Source organism: Aotus nancymaae, unplaced genomic scaffold, assembly GCF_030222135.1.
Source record: "Aotus nancymaae isolate 86718 unplaced genomic scaffold, 86718_ANA_hifiasm-v0.15.2.pri h1tg000006l, whole genome shotgun sequence".
Lineage (NCBI taxonomy): Eukaryota > Metazoa > Chordata > Mammalia > Primates > Aotidae > Aotus > Aotus nancymaae.
Window position 1 is genome coordinate 83,477,932 of NW_026988417.1, and position 21,680 is coordinate 83,499,611.

General features: G+C 31.9%; 1 protein-coding gene across 5 annotated transcripts in view; it reads left to right on the forward strand.

Moving 5' to 3' along the window:
• CCSER1 (coiled-coil serine rich protein 1) overlaps nt 1-21,680 on the forward strand; it is a 1,355,695-nt gene that overhangs the window by 446,092 nt on the left and 887,923 nt on the right. For all 5 annotated transcript variants that reach the window (XM_012437740.2, XM_012437738.2, XM_064369230.1 and 2 more), the window contains exon 6: nt 9,579-9,786. In XM_012437740.2, coding sequence (XP_012293163.2) covers nt 9,579-9,786 — 208 coding nt within the window. The remainder of the gene's footprint in view (nt 1-9,578; nt 9,787-21,680) is intronic.

Sequence of the window (21,680 nt, forward strand, 5' to 3'; positions counted from 1 at the left end):
AGTTTGAACCAGCCATCCATAGCATAGACTATAGCTTTGTAATTCAAACTAAAACATATCTCTAGATTTAATAGACTGATTTATAGTTTATTGTATATTATTAATATTATAATTGAGCAATTCAATTTGTAGGAAAAGGGCTTTGTGACACCTTATTGCCTAGAGTCTAATTACATGCTTTGTATTTAGTAGGAAAGCCCTTCGAAATAAGTGGGAAGTGACACAATGTTTTCTATATTAAATTGAAAAATTATTCTCAAACAATTGAACCTCCACTACAACTTTCTTTTATGCAAAATAGTTCTCCCTGAAACAAGAATCTTATTTCTTAGGAGAGGCTGGATTTAAATTCAGAGGCCATGGAAATTTCTCCAGAATTCCTCCTTGTGAAACTACTGGATGTCTATATTCATATGCCATCCTGGTTTTCTTCATTGTTATCACTATAAGTATTATGTTGTCATTTTCATTGTTTCATTCTAATAATGAAACAGTAAGAGGGGTGTACTTAGAGTGTTACCAGAGCAATAAGAAGAGGCAACTAGTGCAGCTGCAGGTAGAAGGGTTTAGAGAGGATTTCCTGGTGGGGATGGTGGTGCATTAGTTCAGTTTTAAAGGATGTGTACAGATTAGCTACCTAGATTTTTCATAAACTCACATATATCCCAGGAAAAGGTATGATCAGTGAACATGAGAAGATATATCTAATCTATTCTGCTGTGACAATGTATTTTGCTGCTTTTGTTAAAGCTAAAGGCATGACAGAGCAAAACAAGGTTATGACAGAGTGGACTGGAGGTACAGCTCTGGAATTCATATATTTGAAAGTAACCTAGATGATTTGTGTGTGTGTGTGTGTGTGTGTGTGTGTGTGTGTGTGTGTGTGGATACGTCAAGGCATTTTGGAATCCTTGACTTGGTGTAATATGGAAAATCTTTTTCTTGTTGAAATTGAATACAAACTATCACAAGTCTTTTTGTTACTTTTTGAATAGAATATATGAAATTTGGGAGGAATAATGTAGGTTTTATTAATCTTTCTCAAATTGATAAAGTTCTGTCACCCTAAAGATTTACTCAAAGTCATAATCTCAAAGTTATAAGCACTAACTCTTTTACCTTTGAAAAGTATTGGAAGTTTTAGTTTCTTAGCTACTATGGATTATGTCAATAATTTTAGGTATTGCCTTTATGTCAAATTACAGGACAAGAATTTTCTTTTTGGAAACATTATTTCCTAGATTATAATTTCTTGGCTAACACTTATAGCTCTTAGATTGTCACATCTTGTATATTAGAAGTAAAGCACATAGAACTATCTTCTAAAACTAAGTAGTTATCTATAGGTTGCATAATGTCATATATTAAATTGGAATTTCATTTTAAGGCATCTTTAAGTATAACCTATTTTCAAGTATTATAATTAAGCAAAAATAAAATGAATAATAAATTATCTTGTGTATTTCTTCCACTAAAAATACTTCAAAATAATTATAATATATAAGTTAAAAAGCCAAAAATACTTAGCAGGTAACTTAAGATCTACATTATAAGTAATTATAAAAATACTCAGTGTCTATATTTATGAAATGCAATTTTCAACCAAATATTAAATAGAATAACATAAAATAGTAAAATTCTTTCCCTTTTTGGAAGTTTTTCATCTTTATAAATGCAGTTGACAGTCAATGTAGTAAAAGTGACAATGAAACTGAACTTTGAGAAAATTTTAAAAGCTCTTTAGTAGCATCGTGAAATAATTATTCCTCACAAGAGTTTGTTAAACTCATTACTCTTCTTCTATCATTTAAAATTTCCCTAATAAAATTACTCTTTCATATAGTGGTGAAAGAGAGAGTGGGAAATTTTCCTGATTCCCACAGGAGAAAAAAGTGCAGTTTGGAAAATATGGAACATAAAAGTGTTCCAACATAGCAGATGACGATGAATTGCATGAAAGACTAAAGAGAAATTGTTTTATATTAAAAAAATTTGATTGATACCTCTTAGACATAGGAAGACCTGGTAACCTGTGATATTTTGTAAGTTAAGAACAAGTTCTATACATATTAGTGGGCAGTAAATAAGAGTTTGATTTATTTCCATCTATATGAAATGTCTGAGAATTTTGTGCTCTCAACTTTCTGTCAGTTTTAGTGCTCTGGGAAAGAAACCCAAATGTATTATTACTTCAATCATAGCATAATTACAGGCATTTACCCTACAATTAAATCATTAGTTACAAAGTGAAAAATATGTATGTGTGCATAAACAGATTTGGTGTATATCTTTATGTGTAACGGATTTTTAAACAATAGTTTGGATCTTTTTTGTTCAACCTTATTGTACTTTCATCTCTACATTCATTAATTCTAATTCGTTTTATAATTGAAATGCTTTTTAACCTGGATTTCAAATCACATGTGAAAACAAGAGTAGAAAATGGGAGAGAAAAATACTCACGACATTAATGACATGGAGAAAAGGTATTTAACATACACAATCACGTCAGTCTTCTCTTTTTAAGACTAAGGAAGAACTTGCAGAGTTTGTATGATCAGTTTTGCACTCATAGGATACTTTCTCTAAAATTTTGGACAAAGTAACAAATAAGCACCAAGATAGGTGTAAAGATAAAAATAACAAAATAAATTTGGTCAAGAAAACGAATTTTAGTGAATAATGAGAGTTCTTACTATTTAATCTAATTCCCTAAGACTGTAACTTAATAATGTTTCACTATTCTAGCTTCAGTGAAAATAGAATAGATAAATATAAGTATATTTAAAAATTTAACCCTATTGAGAGATGATAAAATATGGTAAAAGAAAGAAGTCGGGAGACCAGAATTTCGCAGTCTCTGTGACAGTTAGAAAATTAATTTAGGGCCAGGCGCAGTGGCTCATGCCTGTAATCCCAGCACTTTGGGAGGCCAAAGGGACAGATCATGAGGTAAGGAGATCGAGACCATCCTGGTCAACATGGTAAAACCCCATCTCTACTAAAAATACAAAAATTAGCTGGGCCTGGTGGCACATGCCTATAATTCCAGCTACTCAGGAGGCTGAGGCAGGAGAATCACTTGAACCAGGGAGTCAGAGGTTGCCGTGAATTGAGATAACCCACTGCACTCCAGCCTGGCAACAGAGCAAGATTCCGTCTCAACAACAAAAAAAAAAGAAAGAAAGAAAAAGAAAATTAATTTAGACTTGAGCTTTTCTGTATATTAAATTGAGATATTGTATTTGATGGACTAGCATGCTTTTTCTATACTAAATTTGATTATTCTATTTATATGAGTAGTACATAAAATTATGCAAGGTTTTATGGATACATTGATGAACAAGAAATACAAGTACTGTCCCTATTACCTTGAATCGTCCTAGTCTCACATATAGAAATAAATACTTACACAATTAATTATGATATTTCATCCTTCTAGATTTAGTGTCTTTCTTATTGGACTATATCCTTTAGCAGTTATACCAGTTAGAATGCTTTAAGTAAAAGACAAACCTAAAACCTAACACAAAGATTATTAAACAGTAAAACCTAACAAAAAAAAAACAAAAACATAATCTTGTCTAACAAGAAATCTAGAGGTAGGGTATCTCCCAAGTTGATCAATTCTGAGAAAGAATTACTTCTACAAACAGGCGTGTCTACCCACCTTTTCTGCTCCATGACTTCTTTTTTTTCTTTTTCTTTTTTTTTTGAGACAATGTCTCACTCTGTTGCCCAGGCTGGAGTGCAATGGTGTGATCTCGGCTCATTGCAACTTCCACTTCCTCGGTTCAAGTCATTCTTCTGCCTCCGCCTCCTGAGTAGCTGAGATTATGGTTGTACACCAACATGGCTGGTTAATTTTGTATTTTTATTTTTAGTAGAGAAGGGGTTTCACCATGTTGGCCAAGCTGGTCTCTAACTTCTGACCTCAAGTAATCTACCCACCTCAGCCTCCCGAAGTGCTGAGATTACAGGTATAAGCCACTCTGCCCGGCCACCAGTTTTTTACAGCTGACTCTTCTCTCTCTCATTGTGGGATACACCAACCATTCCAGGCAATATATCAAGATAAAACAACATCCAAAGGAAAACAGCTATAATTTTTCTGTTTTTATTTTCTTTCTTTTTGCCAGGGAGGAAACATAATCCTGAAGCCCTCTTACCCCATTCTTTCTTTTGTTTCTCTGAGTCATAGAACCAGCATTTAAACAAATTAAGAAGTTTTGTTTTTGAAAGAAGCAGGAAGGAGGTATAAAATGAATAATAGTGAGCAGGCAGCCAACAATGACTGCCCATAATAATTCTTTCCTTTCAGAAATGTTATCAATTGGTTCTAGAGTTTCTGGGTTTTTTATTTTTATTTTTATAATGTTCATTTCTCTGCTGAGACTTACCATTTGTTTATTTGTTATGACCATTTTTAAAAGACTTTAAACATATTTATAATGCTGATTAAAATTATTGTCGGCTAATTACAATATATAGATCATCTCATAGTTAGTGTCTGTCTGTAAATTGTTTTTCTGCTTGTTTACATGTCTACTTATTTGAATATTTGCCAGACATGAATGGATGACATATTTTTGAGAGTCTGTATTTCATTTTCTCCTTTAGAGAAAGAATAGAGTTATTCTAGCAGGCAGCTAATTTACTTGTAGATCAAGTGGATTTTTGAGGCTTTTTAAAGTTTGGAACTCTTATGTCTATCAGCACTATGAGGCTTCTTTATCTGTGGCAGATAAAATTGCTGCAGCCTCTGTCTTTAGAGACCTCATGCAAGTTCAATATCCTGACACCACCACAGTGGCAATTTTTATAATTGTTTCTGTTTTGCTTTCTTTCACTTGGCACCTGGAATTTTATCTGGCTTTTCCTTATGCACTATAATGTTTTAAAATAAACATGGTTATAACTTATTTAGCATTTCTTTGTGTTTGGGACATGAGGTGGAGTGTAGATCAGCTCAATCCAATGTGTTCTTAGAGGTCCCCTCAAATTAGTTTTTTAAATGCATCTGTAGTAAGCATTAAAATGAAGTCTTACCATATAAAAGAGGTGCCTGTGTATTTTTTTCAGAGTGGGGTACTAGCTGCAGAGGTTTCTCTGGAAACCTGATGTTTTTTAAGAGAAGATTTGAAGGTGGGTAAGGGTTATTTTTTTATGCAGATAGAACAACATATGCAAAGGCCCTGGAACTTGGCATACTTCAGGGCCTGAATGAAGGCCAATGTGTTTGGAACTCAAAGAGCAAAGAGGCAGCTGTTAAGGGATGAGGTTTTGTGAGATAAACAGTTTCTAGACTATGAAAGACCTTGTTGGCTGCATTAAGATATTTGAATTCTATGTTGCTTTTACCCATATCACAGGTAGTGGTGAAATAACTTTTCACATGTACATTTTTATCTAAACGTAGTGTTACGTTCTTATAACCAATACGTACCTATAGAGAGAAATGCTGATTTCATCTCTTCTACAAATATGACTAAACATCCAGTTACAAAACAATTTCAGATGCAAGTCTTTTCCTAAAATAACACACAGAGACAAACAATATATTTGGAAAGGAAATGTGAAAAATATAAATTATTCATAATCAATAGCCTTTTTGTAGGTAGATCCTTAAACAGATAGTTTTGGTTAAGTTCTGGGAATGCTAGTTCATTAATATAGATTTATATAATTGTGCTGGTCTTAGAGGTATTCAAGCTAGGATAAAACTCACCATAAATAACCTGGACCTTTTTAAAATGAGGTCTAAACAACAGTAAGTTTTCTAAGTTAGGATTTTAAAAAATTATTATTTTCTGCAACTCTACTTAATGAAGCTTTGGAAGGCAGTTGTGTGCATATGCTTATTTGTTACACTGGGCAAATAGAGTTACTTACTTTTCTGTTCTTTGGAAATTTGGTTCAGAAATCACAGTTACATTATAAAGTGTAAGTCATTGAGATGCCTTTTGGCCGTAGACATTCCCTATAATGAAATATGTCATTGCACTAAATAAGGAAAGTTTCCTATGACAGATAATGGGATCAATGCTATGCAACTGACATGATCTTGTATTTTAATAGTCATTTGGGCCATTATACTAAGAAGTTTTCAAATGATTTGAAGAGTACTGGTAGACAGGAGGAAATTCTCACTACCCAATGATACTACTTAGTTATAGCTAAATGAGAAAAAAAAATTATAAAAATATTCTTACTTTCTCTCTTAGGTAAGGAAAATCTTTCAGTTACCCTGTAGTTTGTGTTAAGGTATCTATTTTCCCGTTAAACTTGTTTGCCGTACTGAAAAGAGAATTACAGGAGAACTTTTGAACTAGTTTGGTAAGAAATTCTTTTCACACAAAGGATCTCATTGAGAAAAGTGCAAAGCCAGTTCATCATCGTAGTTTAACTTAAATGTTTTAGGTATCAGTTGAAAGTCTCAAATCCTCTAATCATTCAGTAATTCACAACATAATATTTATGAGATTCGCTATTAATCTTATCCAAAACCTGTGTTATTTTGATACTTATGGACTTAGAAAAATCTATAAGTCTCAAACTTTAAATGTTACTAAATCTTAAATTATAAAAACTTGGTTAGCACTCATAAGCAGTGATGCATGTGTAAATATTACTGAACAATTTTACTGAAGATTCATGAAGTTGACACAGAGAGGATGAACTGTATATAAATGTGTTCAGTGGAGATTACATTGTCTTTGTTTTTTGCTTGGAGTAGTTATGGTGATTAATGAACCACTGTATCCAGCTTCAGTATCAAACTCTTTTTTGGGCCAAGTTAAAGGACTATCTTTGGTGATATAAAGCACATTTGTTCAGTTTCCTGAAACTATAATAATTCAGAGTTGGCAGACAGAGTTATATATCCCCAAGTGCATGAATTGTATTATCCAGCGAATCCTGATATGTCTAAGAACAGAAAAGCACCTGAATCTTATTCTCCCCTTACCAGCCTTGTTATATGTTGTCTGTACTGGAGGAAATTATGGCTTAGTATTAGAGATTTTTCTTCATTTTCCTGTCAACCACAAGGATAATTTTAGGTGAACTTACCCAGAGACACTTGGGTATTTTTCTGCCCAATGTCTATTGTTCAAAACATTAATATTGAACCACTGTAAACCATAGGTAACAACCAATTGGAAAGACAATGACAATCAACATAAAACAGGAGGGTTCTGCTGGCCTTTGCAGCAGAGTGGCAGCCCCATTTAATAGATCTTTTACTTACTGCTTCAACCTAATTAAGAATGGTTTTGATTACTATAGCCTTGTAGCAGATCTTTTTTTCATGTAGAAATAAAATGTTTTGAGATAAATTGATTTATTTCTGATATGTGAAAGAATATTAGGTTTTTTTTTGAGGGGGGTATCAGCTACTAAAAAGTTAGTAATTGTGGTGAATCTCTTAAAGTCAGTGACCAATCCTATTAATCTCTGAAACTTCAGCCATCATTGGTCTACTGAACACAATGTGAATATTTTCAATAATTGTGGAAATAACACTATCATCCTTTCCTTTGGGGATTTAAAAATAGATTCAAATTATTGAAGTATGAAAATGACTAATTTTATCTTCAAAATGCATTTCTGTACATGGCTCATCTTAGCTATTTGAAAATGGCAGAGATATTTAAATTTGTAAATGTTAAATTATAATCTCCAGAGCCTTAGTAAATTCTCTGAAATACAGCATTAGAACTTCACACTAAAATGATTCCTGAAAGTTGTGTAAGTCCTCATGGATGTTTAGATCCATGATTGGCCAGATAGTTTTAAAGAGTCACCAAGCTAACAGGAATTATAGAAATATAATTTAAATTGTATTGCAATTGTGCCAGGAAACTTCAAAGCATGGACAGGAGCCCTGCAATTCATAACAATTCACAATACAGAATTTTTTTTCTGTATAAATGAGAGTTGTACGCATAGATGATTACAACAAATTATGTTTTATTTATTCACCCATTATTGTATTTATCTATTTAATTTCAGTTATACAACTATTTACTGAGTCAACCTAATATATTCCAAATATATTAGGACTTAAAATTCACGACTTAAAAATGATACATCTTCAAAAATTCAATTATAGCTAAAGTACTACTCTAATTTAATATATATCTACGATGAGTTCTAATTTTTATACTTGATTTTTTCTGGTTAGTCTTAGAGAAAAGAGCCATAGAAAGTATTAACACTAAACAGAAGCCTTTAAGAATGACTGTATCGTTCATTGCAAGTTGGGCATAATATAATTAAATTGAATCAATCGTATCAAATAAAATACATACTTTAAAGTGAAAATGTTAATGATACTTAGTATAACTCTAAGTATGCCATTTTGTTCATTTGCATGCTTGTTTTCCACACAAAATGCAGCACTGTAGTGGTTTAGAACTAAGTGTGCATTGTCAGCATTCAAACCTCAGTAATGTCCCTTATTAGCTGTGTGACTATCAGCAAGTTATTTAACCTCTATTGACTCAAATCACCCACTCGGAAATGGAGATTATAATAGTACTAACCTAAAAGAATTGCTGTGAGGATTAAATGATTTAACACCTATTAAGTCATTACATGACTTCCTGAGGTTCAATAAGAACTATATAAACATTAGCAATTATTATATATGTGTACAGTATGTAGTTAGTAGGAGGAAAAGTCTTAGGGTTAGTTCATTTTATGTCCATTTCTTACTAGCTTTTTAACTCCAAGAAAATTTACTTAATTGTACTTTATTATATCTACCTTTTGAATTTGTTCAAGGTTTGAATGAATTCATACACATGGAGTGGTTAGCACAGTATTTGGCCAATAGTCAACCCTCAAAAAATGTTAAACCTAATTTTTTAAATTATTTCATTACAAGTATAAAATGGAGGTAGTAATTATTATCTTACCCATTCCCTGGACAGCTATAGCCACTGAACTTACCTGTGAAGATAAGTAAAAAATTGAATATTATTTTAAAATGCATTTACTAATTATCTAGTAATTTATAAACTCAGTTATCATGTTTGTGAATAATTACACATGTATAAAACTAATTAAAAATATATTTTCTTATCTCTATCTTTGTCTGAACTTGGTGGCAAGTGGCAGGTCATCTGTTTTTTCTCTATTTAGGTTGCTAAAGTATATTGTCATATAATTCAGAAAATTGTATAATATTAAAAAATATAAGAAAATTATATAATTTGCAAATATATACATGATATTGAAGTTAAGCACAAGCCAACTGTTTTTATAGGTATTCTGAACTATGTTACTATGATATTAATTATCATTATTAGATAGGTCTCTTGGTTTTAAAAATGGAAATAATTTTTTAATTGAAAGATTATATCCTAAAACAGTAATTTTCATTGAATCTTACCACTAAATATACATTTGACCCATTTCTTAATTTCTGCTAGAAGGTTTGAAAATTTTAAAAAAACTAATCTCATTAAATGAGGGCACAAGAAAAGGATACTAGAAACATGGATCAACAACTTGGAAAATACTGCTCTAAGCATGCTGCACTGTAATTTTTGTTCATTTTTTTTTCTTGTTAGGAATCTTTCCCTGAAATTAACAAAGGACATTGATCAAGAAGCCAGGTATTCCCACATCAGCCGAATGCCCAATAGTCCATCTGCAGATTGGCCCCTACAAGGTGTGGAAGAAAATGGAGGCATAGATTCTCTGCCATTCAGACTGATGTTACAGGACTGCACAGCAGTCAAGACGTTATTATTGAAGATGAAGAGAGTTCTTCAAGAGGTAATGGTTTACTCTAAGATTAATGTCCTTCAGTGCTGGTAGACAATGAAGTCTGCAGAGGTGGTTAGACCCTGCTCTGTCAGTAATTAACTGCATGACCTTGGGCAGGGGTCAGGTTTCCTCTTGGAGCTTAGCTATTCTTATATATCAAATGAATGTTTTGAAGTTCTGGTTTATAAGGTACTCTTTAGCTTTAAAATTATAAGTTTATGAAATACTTAAGAAGAAATTGATCCCAAGCCTCCCCATCTTTGTCAGGTAAGGAGAAATGGTATCAGCTATAAAGTTGTAGTTACATGCTCTTATAAAGCTATTGAGAGTCCTATTAAATGTATTTCACATCTGTGATACTGGGGGTTTGTTTATATAATACAAAAAAAAAGTAGTTTATTTAGTCATTTTTGTTCTGATCATAATCAAAATTCAGTAAAATTGAATTACAGTAAAATTCAATCTGAAGGTCTGAATGATTTTGCCTAAGGAATGTAGTTGCCCTCCCCACAGCCTAGGCCCAGTTAGTGAAACAGTGAGCTAATCAGGAAAATGCATAATGGGATTCTTTTACCTTTGTGCCCAGAAATCAGGCATTCTTTAGGATTCAAGTTTGCTTTGGTTTGATTTTTATAATTACAACGGTTATTTTATTTGAGGATTTCTATAAAAAGTATACACATGAATATTACTACTTCATAGACATGTGAGGTAAGTGTTAGAAATTTTAAATTATTTTCCTCTACTAAGTGTAATTTCAGGGCAGCAGCCTGACATTTGTGACTTTGTATTACATCCCATTGTCTTTAAATAGATTTATCTTTATTGATCAGAGATAAGGAATTTGAGAAATATATTATTATTTAGAATAGTCTGTATGTTATAATGATTGCTAATATTTGCTTTTTGAACACTTTGATAATGCTAGCAGCTACCACTGGGGTCTAGAATTGATTCAGGAAAAAAAAAAGGCAATATAAGAGAAATGAATGCCATAGACTTTTGGGGCTTCCAGTAATGTGTTCTCATCAGTGTTATAAATTGTATTAGTCTGTTCTTACACTACTAATAGAGATATACCTGAGACTAGGTAATTTATAAAAGAAAGAGATTTAACTGACTCACGGTTCCATATAGCTGGAGAGGCCTCACAATCATGGAGGAAGGCAGTGAAGGAGCAAAGTCACGTTTTACATGGCGGCAGGCACAAGAGCTTGTTCAGTGAAACTCTCATTTATAAAACCATCAGATATCATGAGACTTATTCACCACCACAAGAACAGTATGGGCAAAACCACCCCCTTGATTCAATTATTTCCACCTGCCCCTCCCTTGACACATGGGGATTATTACAATTAAAGCTGAGATTTGGGTTGGGACACAGCCAAACCATATCATACACAAAACTGGAAGATACCTTCTGTGTGTCTCATACAGGCTATATCACTAGGGCAACCTTTGCAACCTTTGTTTCTGAATTTTCTGGATCCTTTTTTTTTTTTTTTTGAGATGGAGTTTCACTCTCTTGTTACCCAGGCTGGAGTGCAATGGCGCGATCTCGGCTCACCGCAACTTCCGCCTCCAGGGTTCAGGCAATTCTCCTGCCTCAGCCTCCTGAGTAACTGGGATTACAGGCATGCGCCATCATGCCCAGCTAATTTTTTGTATTTTTAGCAGAGACAGGGTTTCACCATATTGGAATTTTCTGGATCTTATGATGTGTTATGCTGGAGTGGTATGCTTATATCTGATTATTTATTTATTTATTGTGAGACGGAGTCTGGCTCTGTTGTCAAGCTGGAGTGCAATGGCACTATCTCCACTCACTGCATCCTCCGCCTCCCAGGTTCAAGCATTTCTCCCACCTCAGCCTCCTGAGTAGTAGGGAATACAGGTGCATGCCACCATGCTCAGCTAATTTTTGTATTTTTTTAGTAGAGACAGGGTTTCGCCATGTTGGCCAGGATGGTCTCGATCTCTTGACCTCATGATCCACCCACCTTGGCCTTCCAGAGTACTGGGATTACAGGCAGGAGCCACCACCTGATTACTCTTAGAATTTCAGAAATTACGTAAACTGGCAGTTAAGCAAAGGCATCAAAATAAATTATATCAACTTATAATTAAATAAATGACTTTTAAAAAGGGTAATCAGTATTCAAAACATTTTCTATTTATTTTACTATTATCTACACTTGTGAGATTATTTACATCTTTTAGATTCACATGGTGGAAGTACTATATAATTTCTACTGTACAGATTTCCAACATATATATTTATGTCATTTTGGTAGCTTGAATCAGCCATGTGGGAGTATTTATGCCTCAGAAATTGGCAAACACTGCAAATTGGGACCTCTTATTTCTGGCAAGGCTGTTGTTAAATATTTACTAGCATATTAGTATGTGTATGACTATATGATTTCTATACTGACATCATAAATATTTTCCTGCAAATGAATAGATAACTTTGAATTTCTTCAACCTTTGGCTTAACATGCAATATGATCCTCTTTGAACAAGGCAAACAATAATAGCTGTTATACTAAAGGATACAAATCTGAAAGTCTATAATATTCAACTATTCAGCTTTTTACCTCTCTCTATTTGGTCTAAATTTTAATAACAAATCAATTCAAGCAAAAGTGAAGTAGAAAGAACTGACAGAAGATGCCAAGAGGCTTTCTTAGAGTACTTAATTTTATAACTTTAAAATATTCAGTGATATTCACTATAGAGTCAATATAGAGTCAATATATTGAGATCATTTTTATACTGCCTATCTGTTTTTCTTTATTAAGGAGTATTCAAAGAAGCTGAAGAGAATTGATTTTTAAGGCTGATGTACAGTGAGCAATACTTAATATACGTTTGTGCAGCCCATTCAGTGGGCACAGGGTTCTTACTATCAACAGGGAAAAGCAACATTATTATATGATTAGCATAGACAACAGTTCTACTAAGAAGGTATTCATAATAGATGCTGCTAAAGAAAATTGTTTTTTGAAATGTTCAATAAGCCAGGAAGTTTTAAAGTGCAATTCCCATTTTATCACTAAATTTGAGTGTAATACTAATATTCATTTAGATTAACAATATCTTTTTAATATAGACAAATGTTCATTCTTATTGATGTACAATAGTTCAATCTCTGTTCACAGATTATTTTGTAATGGCAGGAGGTCCCTATTATCTGATTTTAAGATAAAATAATTACTTAATTTTAATATGTCACATTAGAATACACTTTTATTTGAGATTTTAATTGGTTACGTTAGTTTAACAAAAAGCCATGCTTGTAAAGTATGCAGATATGTTAGTTATTTCTAATAACTTTTGCTTTAAAAGCATTTTATCACACAAGTATATATTCGCATGTTTTAACTCCCACTTCTACCTTATTCTATCATCCTGCCTTACTAATTTGTTATTATAAACTAATTTACAAGAGTATATTACATAATAAAAAATTAACATGGATCTTAATCAAAACAAGCCAGTAGAAAAAACATAAATTACAAATCTTGATTAAATATTGCTTTTGTATATTTTTTCTGATTGATCTCTTTGAAACCTATCGCTTAGTAGAAATGCAACGCATTCATGATATTTTTACACTTTTGTTAATAAAGGTACATCTTTCTTGTAAGCAAATCAAGTAATCCTTTTTTGTTTTTGAGGGGACATCTTCTACAAATAGCATTTGAAAATATCCAGAGATAGTAATAGTGAGATCACAGAACATTTTTGGCCAAGCCTGTTTAAAATTGCCTTAGTGTTATGGATAATGACTAGCTGGCTAGAAGGATGTCCAGACAGATTGTTAATAGATTACTTTCCTAAAGTTTCTAGTCTGATTTAGAGTTGTGAAGTAATAAAAATAATTCCTTGGAAAGCTTTGCGCATCAGGCTAAATAAATATGCAGGTTGAGCATCCCTAATCTGAAAATCCGAAATCCAAAATTCTCAAAAATTAAAAAATTTTGAGCACTGATGTGACACCACAAGTGGAAAATTCCACATATAAGTACTTTAAACAACTTATTTTATAAATAAAAGTTTTTAAAATAATGTGCAAAATTACCTTTGGGCTATGTCTATAAGGTATAACTTTCGTGTTTAAACTTGGGTCCCATTCCCAAGACATCTCATAATGCATATGCAAATATTCTAAAGTCTGAAAAAATTCCCAATCAGAAACACTTCTGGTCCCAAGCCTTTTGGATGAGGGATACTCAACCTGTACTCTATCTTTCAAGTACTCTTATCTATAGAGTCCATATTACTTATGCCATTTTAATGAATGTAACTGTTAATGATAAGATCTACTTGTGATATTTTAAAGCTACCTATAAAATTTACTTCTTGCTGACACTTTTTCTGAGGTATCACATGTTTAAAGTTATTTTGCAATTTTTATTACTGATTAAACGACCTTAGATGCTATTAAAATGTTAAAACCCATTAGCTCATTCCAGATTTATTTTAAAGTTATTTTGTCATTAACTGGCATTGCATTACTTATTATTCTACCTACTCTGAGTTTAATACAAATTTTCATCAAGTAATTCATTTGGCACTTAGTAATTCTTCCATTTTGTGCCATCACCATAACAACATAAATCATATTAGTCTAAGTCTAATCCAGGTTTGGGGTTTATATTTGTTATGCTATTTTATAATATATACTAAAGTATTAAACATCCTGAAACCTTCCTCTACTTAGGAGATTCTTGCTCCTAAATACTTTTCAGATATGCATATATCTATCTGTTCTTGCAACTCCTCCTACAACAGTGATGGCCCATTTTACTAAAGTAACTTTGTAAATTGTCTCCTTACTTACAGTCTTCCAACCTGTCAAACCAGTTTACTCATTGCTGTCAAGCTAAAATGAATATGTGATCAAGTTACTCTCCTGTAAATCTTTGAATGTTTCCTAATTGCCCTTACAAGTTTTCTACAGGTTGTATAACAGTCTATATTTCCTCTATCATTGGAACATTTATCCCTCCTCATTATAATTGCTAATTCTTCTTTTGCTAGTAATACTATAAGATGCATGAGAATCATCTTGTGATCTTGTACCTTGTTGAATCTTCTCAATCTGAAAGGTATTTGCTGCTTAATAAGTGCTTATTAGTAAATAAATGAAAGAAAATAGATTTCATTCTGTTTCCAGGCTACCATTAAAATAACTGTTGATAGAAAACAAATGATGAACTTGAGTGCTTGATGGATGAGGATGAAAAGAAGTATGTAGCACATTTCTCATCTTTAAAAGAAGTGTACATTATGTTCTTTTAAAGAACATATGAATATGAAATAAAGACATATCACAAAAATTACTATATTTAGTTTAATCAAACCTATTTGCATGCTAAAGACTATCAGTGGTATATATAATTTCCTGAAGCTTTTTTTGATCTTTCTATGCAGTAGATGGCTGTTGTGTTTATCAACTGTATTTTTTAAATTGTCTGCTAAATCTTCCAGAATAGAAGAAAGGCCTAGAGGTTTAGAGACTAGTTATTTCCATATGTACTCATTCTTTGCACACACAGAGAGTTTTGTTTTCACTAAACATCGTTGCAATTTCAGAGGAAAATAATAATTATAATTCATTATAAAACTACAAATCAGTAAATCTAATAGTTATTTAAACATAAAACTGTTAGCATAAAGCCATTATTACTTCTTATTTGTTTGGCTAAGCTTACCATTTTCCTAGTGATGTTCTGTTGATATCCTAATTTTAATTTTGAGGTGAGCTAAATATGAATAATCTGAATGGAATATCACACTCCAAATTCTGTCATCCTTTTTAAAAGATCAGTTGTTTTTATTAAAATACACATTCATATTCCCAACAACTCCAAACTTCAACTCCTGTATGTTTAGAAAAATGACTGATGTTGGGCTCTTAGAAATTCTATTGTCACTTTATTCTCTAGTATTATATTAGTGATAAAATACATAACTATAGCAAGGGAGCAGAACAGTGTCATTGTTTTCTTCTTATTATTTTTTTGACATAATTTTAATATATAAAAGAAAAATGTTTAATATTTACAGAGGTGGGTTTTATTTGAATGTTCCCTTTTAGTTTGCTCTATTCTCTCCTTATCAAACAAAAATATTCTTATATAATGAGCTGAATCTATTCTAACAAAATAGCTGATAAGGAAAAATCAGGAAACTACTTATTTGAAAATCTATATAATTTACAGGCTCATGTAGTTGATGCAAATATTGGAGGTGTCAAGCATTTAGAAAAGACCCGCCATTGATTAAAAGAGCTCTAATCTATTTTTCTTTTTCTTTTCTCTACTACCTAAGAGTTCAAACTTTAATTTCATTTACCTAAAAGGAATAATAATGAAAAACTTTCAAGGATAGTTTTCAATCCAAAATTTTTGTTTTCTTTAAGTATAATTTACAATTACATAATAAAATTTAGAGTGTTTTCTACTTCATCATTCCTCACTGTTTGGCTGGGAATTATTAAAGGTTTTTTTAAAGTTTATTTTAGTAAATGATTCAAAGAGCATTAATAAGGATTTTATAACTAAATGACATTTTCCTACCAGCAACTCTTGAGAGCAAAAGAAAAGTCTATAGGTTAGGAACTTCTGCAATGGATAATTACAGAAAGAAAAGGCATCAGTGGAGAGCCATAAAGCAGTACCCAAATCAAGAAATTACCGTGAAAATATAGATAGCAATCTAATCTCTTTATTTTATACTTATCATTTGAAAATAACAATATTACAAGTTCTTGCTACCTTTTTTTAAATTTTTGCTTGCTCGAAAATATGTTTAAGGAAAATTAGAGAAAGAAGTTCTGTGAAGAAAGGATCAAATAGGAGAAAGTCAGAAAGTTAGAGTGGCTATGCATATATCAGAATAGATCTAAATATATGACATTTTACTACAAGCAGCAAGCCATACTTTGTAATGGTAAAAGAGTCAGTTATTTAGGAAGACACAACAATCAAACGTGTGGATGGCTTGTTTCTAGAACTTCTAAATACACAGTGCAAAAACTGACAGAACTAAGTGAAGAAATGAACAAATTAACAATCACAGTTGAAGATTTTAAAACATTTCTTTCTATAATTGATAAACAACTAAATGAAAAATCAGAAAATTTCTAGAAGACTTTAACAATATTATCAATATTTTTAACCCAATTGACATTTATAGAATACTACAATTAATAAAATAATTATATATTATTTTCTAATGCAAGTGAAACATCACGAAGATACACTATATTCTGGGTCATAGAGTAAGTCTCATTAAATTTCAAAGGTAAACATCTATGGAGTACAGTTTTGTTAGAACAATGGAATGAAACTACAAATCAAAAATGACAAAATAACTATAAAAGCATCAAATATTTGGAAATTAAATTACAAACTTCTATATAACGCATAGACAAATTGAAAAAGCTAAAAGGAAGTTTTAAAATGTTTCCAATGAGATGATGATAATAATATCACAAATAAAAATTTGCTGGATATAGTTAAAACTATGATTAGAGAGGAATTTGTAACTTTAAATGCTTATATTTAAACAAAGTGTGCTATAATTGATAACCTAATTTCTTCCTTGAAAATGTGGTTACTGGATACAAAAAACAGTTTAATAGAATGAAGAAGTTCTAATATTAAGTAGTACAGTAGGGAAATTATGGTTCATAAGAATATACTTTGAAATAGCTAGAAAACTTGTAATGTTCCCAACACAAAGAAAAGATACATGTTTGAGGTTATGTATATACCATTACCCTGATTTGATCACTCCACAATGTATACATACATTAAAAGATTACATGCACCCAAAACTACAGCTATGAAATATCAATAAAAAGGAAATTAATTAAAGAAGGGCAACTTAAATCCAAATGAAGTAAGTAGAAAGACATAATAAAGAACAAAACTCTATAAAATTAAAACCAGTCAAATAATAAGCCCAAATTGCTTCTTTGAAAAAGTTCAAAAAAAGGCTGATGAAGAAAAAAAATTATAGAAAAATTAAGAAACACAAATACCAGTGTCAACAATGCATCTAGGGAGGAATAATCACTACAAATCCTACAGACATCAATATAACAATAAGGGATAGTTATAAAGAACAGTATGGCAAAAAAATTAACATAAATGATAAAAACAAATTCTTTAAAAAATACAACTTCCAAAGTGATATAAGAAATGGCAAATCTGAATAACCTAACCTGTACTAAATTAATGTATTATTTAAAAAAGAAATACACATGACAAATATTATACAAAAATTTTCAGGAAATAGAGAAACAGATTATGCTTCTCAGCTTGTTTTATGTGGCCAACGTATGTCTATTACAAAAAAGTTGGTGAAAATCTTTACAAGAAAAAGGAAATTACAGAAAATTTTTTTATAAATATAGATGCAAAGGTCACTTAAAAATTAGTAAATGCTTGTAGCAGTATGTAAATAAATAATGACCTGTTTGGTTTTATTGCAGTTTATTAGCATCCAAAAACCAAACAATTCGATTTACTATATTAACAAATTAAAAAGAGAAAAGCACATGATTATATTAATAGATGAAAAAAATACATTTGAAAAATTGAAAACCATTGCTAAAATAAAAATATAAACTTCAGTATACTGGTAGTACAAGGGAACTTCTATACCTAATATTCACACTTAATGTTAAAAAACTGAAACTTCCTCCTAATATTATTAGCAGGGTATGAATATTTACTCACCACTTTTCCTGTACATTGTGCTAGAGATTCTAGCCAGGAATGAGGCAAGAAAAAGTGTAACAGGCATAAATATTTGAAAGAAAAGGTAAAATTACAAGTATGAGCAGATAAGTTTGTTTATACAGATAACCTTAAGAAATCTACAACAATGTTAATAATAAAATGATAGAATTAACAGTAGATTTAGCAGTATTGAAGGATATAAGCTTGTCATAAAATTATATATTGCTGCGTAGCAAATTAGCTCTCAAATCTGGCAGATTAAATCAATATTTGTTATCTAAGGGTTTTTGTGGTCGGGAGTTTGAGAGTAATTACCTATTGGTTATGGCTGAAGGCCTCTAATGACATTGCACTCAAGATGTCAACCGTGGCTGTAGTCCTAAATTCTGGGCTGGACTTTAGGATCAACTGCTTAGTTCATTCACTTGCTGTAGCAGGAGGACTCAGTTCTTCACTGCTGGTGCTCAGAGGGCTCAGTTTCTTACCATGTAGGCTTTTCACTGGTCAACATGGCAGCTGGCTTCCCCCTAACTACACAATCAGAGAGAGAAGGCAACATGTACAATGTCTTTTGTAACCTAATTTCAGAAGTAATATCCCATCACTTTTGTCAAATTTATTGATCTCAAAGATCAAATTTGATTCAGCATGGAAGAACAGTATGAAAAGCATGAATACCAGGAGGTAGGGAACATTGTGGTTTATCTTGGAAGCTGGCTACCAGTCTGCCTCCGGACTTCAGTCATGTATTCCTCTCAGGTGGAAAGTACACTCAGCCTCTCCCAAGACCATTCAAAGTATCATTCATTCCATTACAGCTTCAATTCAAAGTGCAGAATCTCAAAATCTAAAGCATGTACAGTGGTAGATGAGGTTTAAACACAGCAACTCAAGTACAGTTTTCCATTTTAACCTGTAAACTAACATACTTGTTAGTAGTTTTTGTTTAGGATTCAAGGCCTACTAAAAATTCTTGCTTTTTGTTCTGCCCTTGATGTTCTTTGTTCTACCCTCTGGGCAATTCTTTCTCATAAAGGTAGCACATGTTTTGCAGCAGAATAGTTTCTTTTTACTTATTTGTAGCTGTAGACATTGGTATCCAAAGGCTATTATTATTTTCGCTTGGCCTTTCCATCTAGTTCTCAGTTGTTAAATTATTTGCTAATTACTTTATGGCATTGGTCTATGAATGTGAAAGACAGGAAAATTAATAATAGATGTCCTGAGTTTTAAAAATAGCTTTTAAAGTAAGACCTGTCTTAATTTTGGAAGGACACTACAGATTTTATTAGGTTAATCAAGAATGATAAACAAAAGTTCATTTTACAGAATACTTTTCATGGTGAGGTATCATCTTTCTTTTAAAAAGTGTTACTTATATTACTTAAGGTTATTGCTTATATTGAGGAATAAATCTAGCAAGGTGATCACAAGATACAGGTATTATGTGATTAGGCTTTGTGTCTCCACCCAAGTCTCTTCTTGAGTTGTAATCACCATTAACATCATTATCCTCACCTGTCAAGGGAGAGACCATCTGGAGGTAATTGAATCATGGGGATGATTTCCCCCATGCTATTCTTGTGATAGTGAGTTCTCACGAGATGTGATGGTTTAATAAAGGACTCTTTTCCCTTCACTCGGCACTTCTCCTTCCTGCCACCTTGTGAAGAAGGTGCCTTGCTTCCTTTTCATCTTCCATCATGTTTGTAAGTTTTCTGAGGCCTCTCCAGCCGTGCTGAACTGAGTCAAACCTTTTTCTTTTTAAATTACCTGGTCCTGGGCAGTTCTTTATTGCAGTATGAAAACGGAAGAATTCAAGGTACTAGAACAAACTGCTTAGATTTGAATTTCAGCTGTCACAGTTGCTGGGTGCATATGATTTTGGGCAAGGTGCCTAATCTGTCTGTGGAAATCTGGTATCTTCCAAAAGTGTAATGGTTCATGTTCAAAACTACTAGATAATTTTAAGTTTTCCCCAGTGTTTCTATCAAATTACTCTCCCAATTAGGTATAGTATATTCATCTAAAATAATATTTTATGTTAATTGTATTCTTATGTCCCACAAAAAATATTTTGCTCACAAAAATCAAGTCACAGGTAAATTCATACCAAATATGGAGTTAAAAATATGTAAACTTAAGTAATGTATCATTAAAGAATAGATAATGTATATAGTAAGACCATAAGAGAAAATATTATATTTTCTTACTTTTTAAAAAAACATTTTGTATGCATATATTCTTATATATGTGAAATATTGTGTTAAAAAACTCACTTTCCAAGTGTATGTAATCTGAGTGGCTCCCTGTCCAGCAACATTATTTCCCACAACCTTTTTCCTCTGTATCCCTATGCCTGTAAAAGTAGCAGAAATATTTTGCCTAATTCTATGCTGTCAATGTATCTTCTGATATTTATATGATATCAGAATAAAAATGGAGCAGGATCAAGGTGAACAAGTGTATACCCATACACCAGAGATTTCTGGTATGTGTACTTATATTATCTGCTAGTTATGGATAATATTTGATTGCTTATAAGAAAACAAACCGCAACCCACAGTTTTAACAATAATGCCACCTTCTTTGTACCTAACTAGTGTGGTAATCTATTTGTGTTGTAATCATATTCAGTAATTAATCAAATAACCACTAATGTGGTTTTATTGTGCATGTCTAACTTTCAATTTTCTTCGTGAATCCAGCATTAATGTTTCCCTTGTAATACAATTCACATACTTTGTGTGATTGGATGGGCTAAATTTGACATTAAGAATTTCAAGCTGCAACATAACAGGTATACAGTAGAAGGCACCCTACAGAATCTCCAAGGAATCCTTAAGTCATCATTGCTTCTGGTGGAGGAAAAAGGGAGTGAGTAGAGAATCACTTAAGCAAAGTGGAAAAGCTGTAATTGTGTTCCTCTGAGACACATTTTTACTGAAATTATGTTTTGTTTTTATTTGAAAATCAAACTCAAAGGCATATTTAGCCACTGTTAAAATAAATGTTTTTAATGTCTGAATCTATCATATATGATGTTACAAGTTTAGAAAACATAATGCAATTTCTTACAAGTAATATGAACCTAATAGTATTTACAGGTTTACAAATAAGTAAGTGTTTTAGAATCTAGTGACT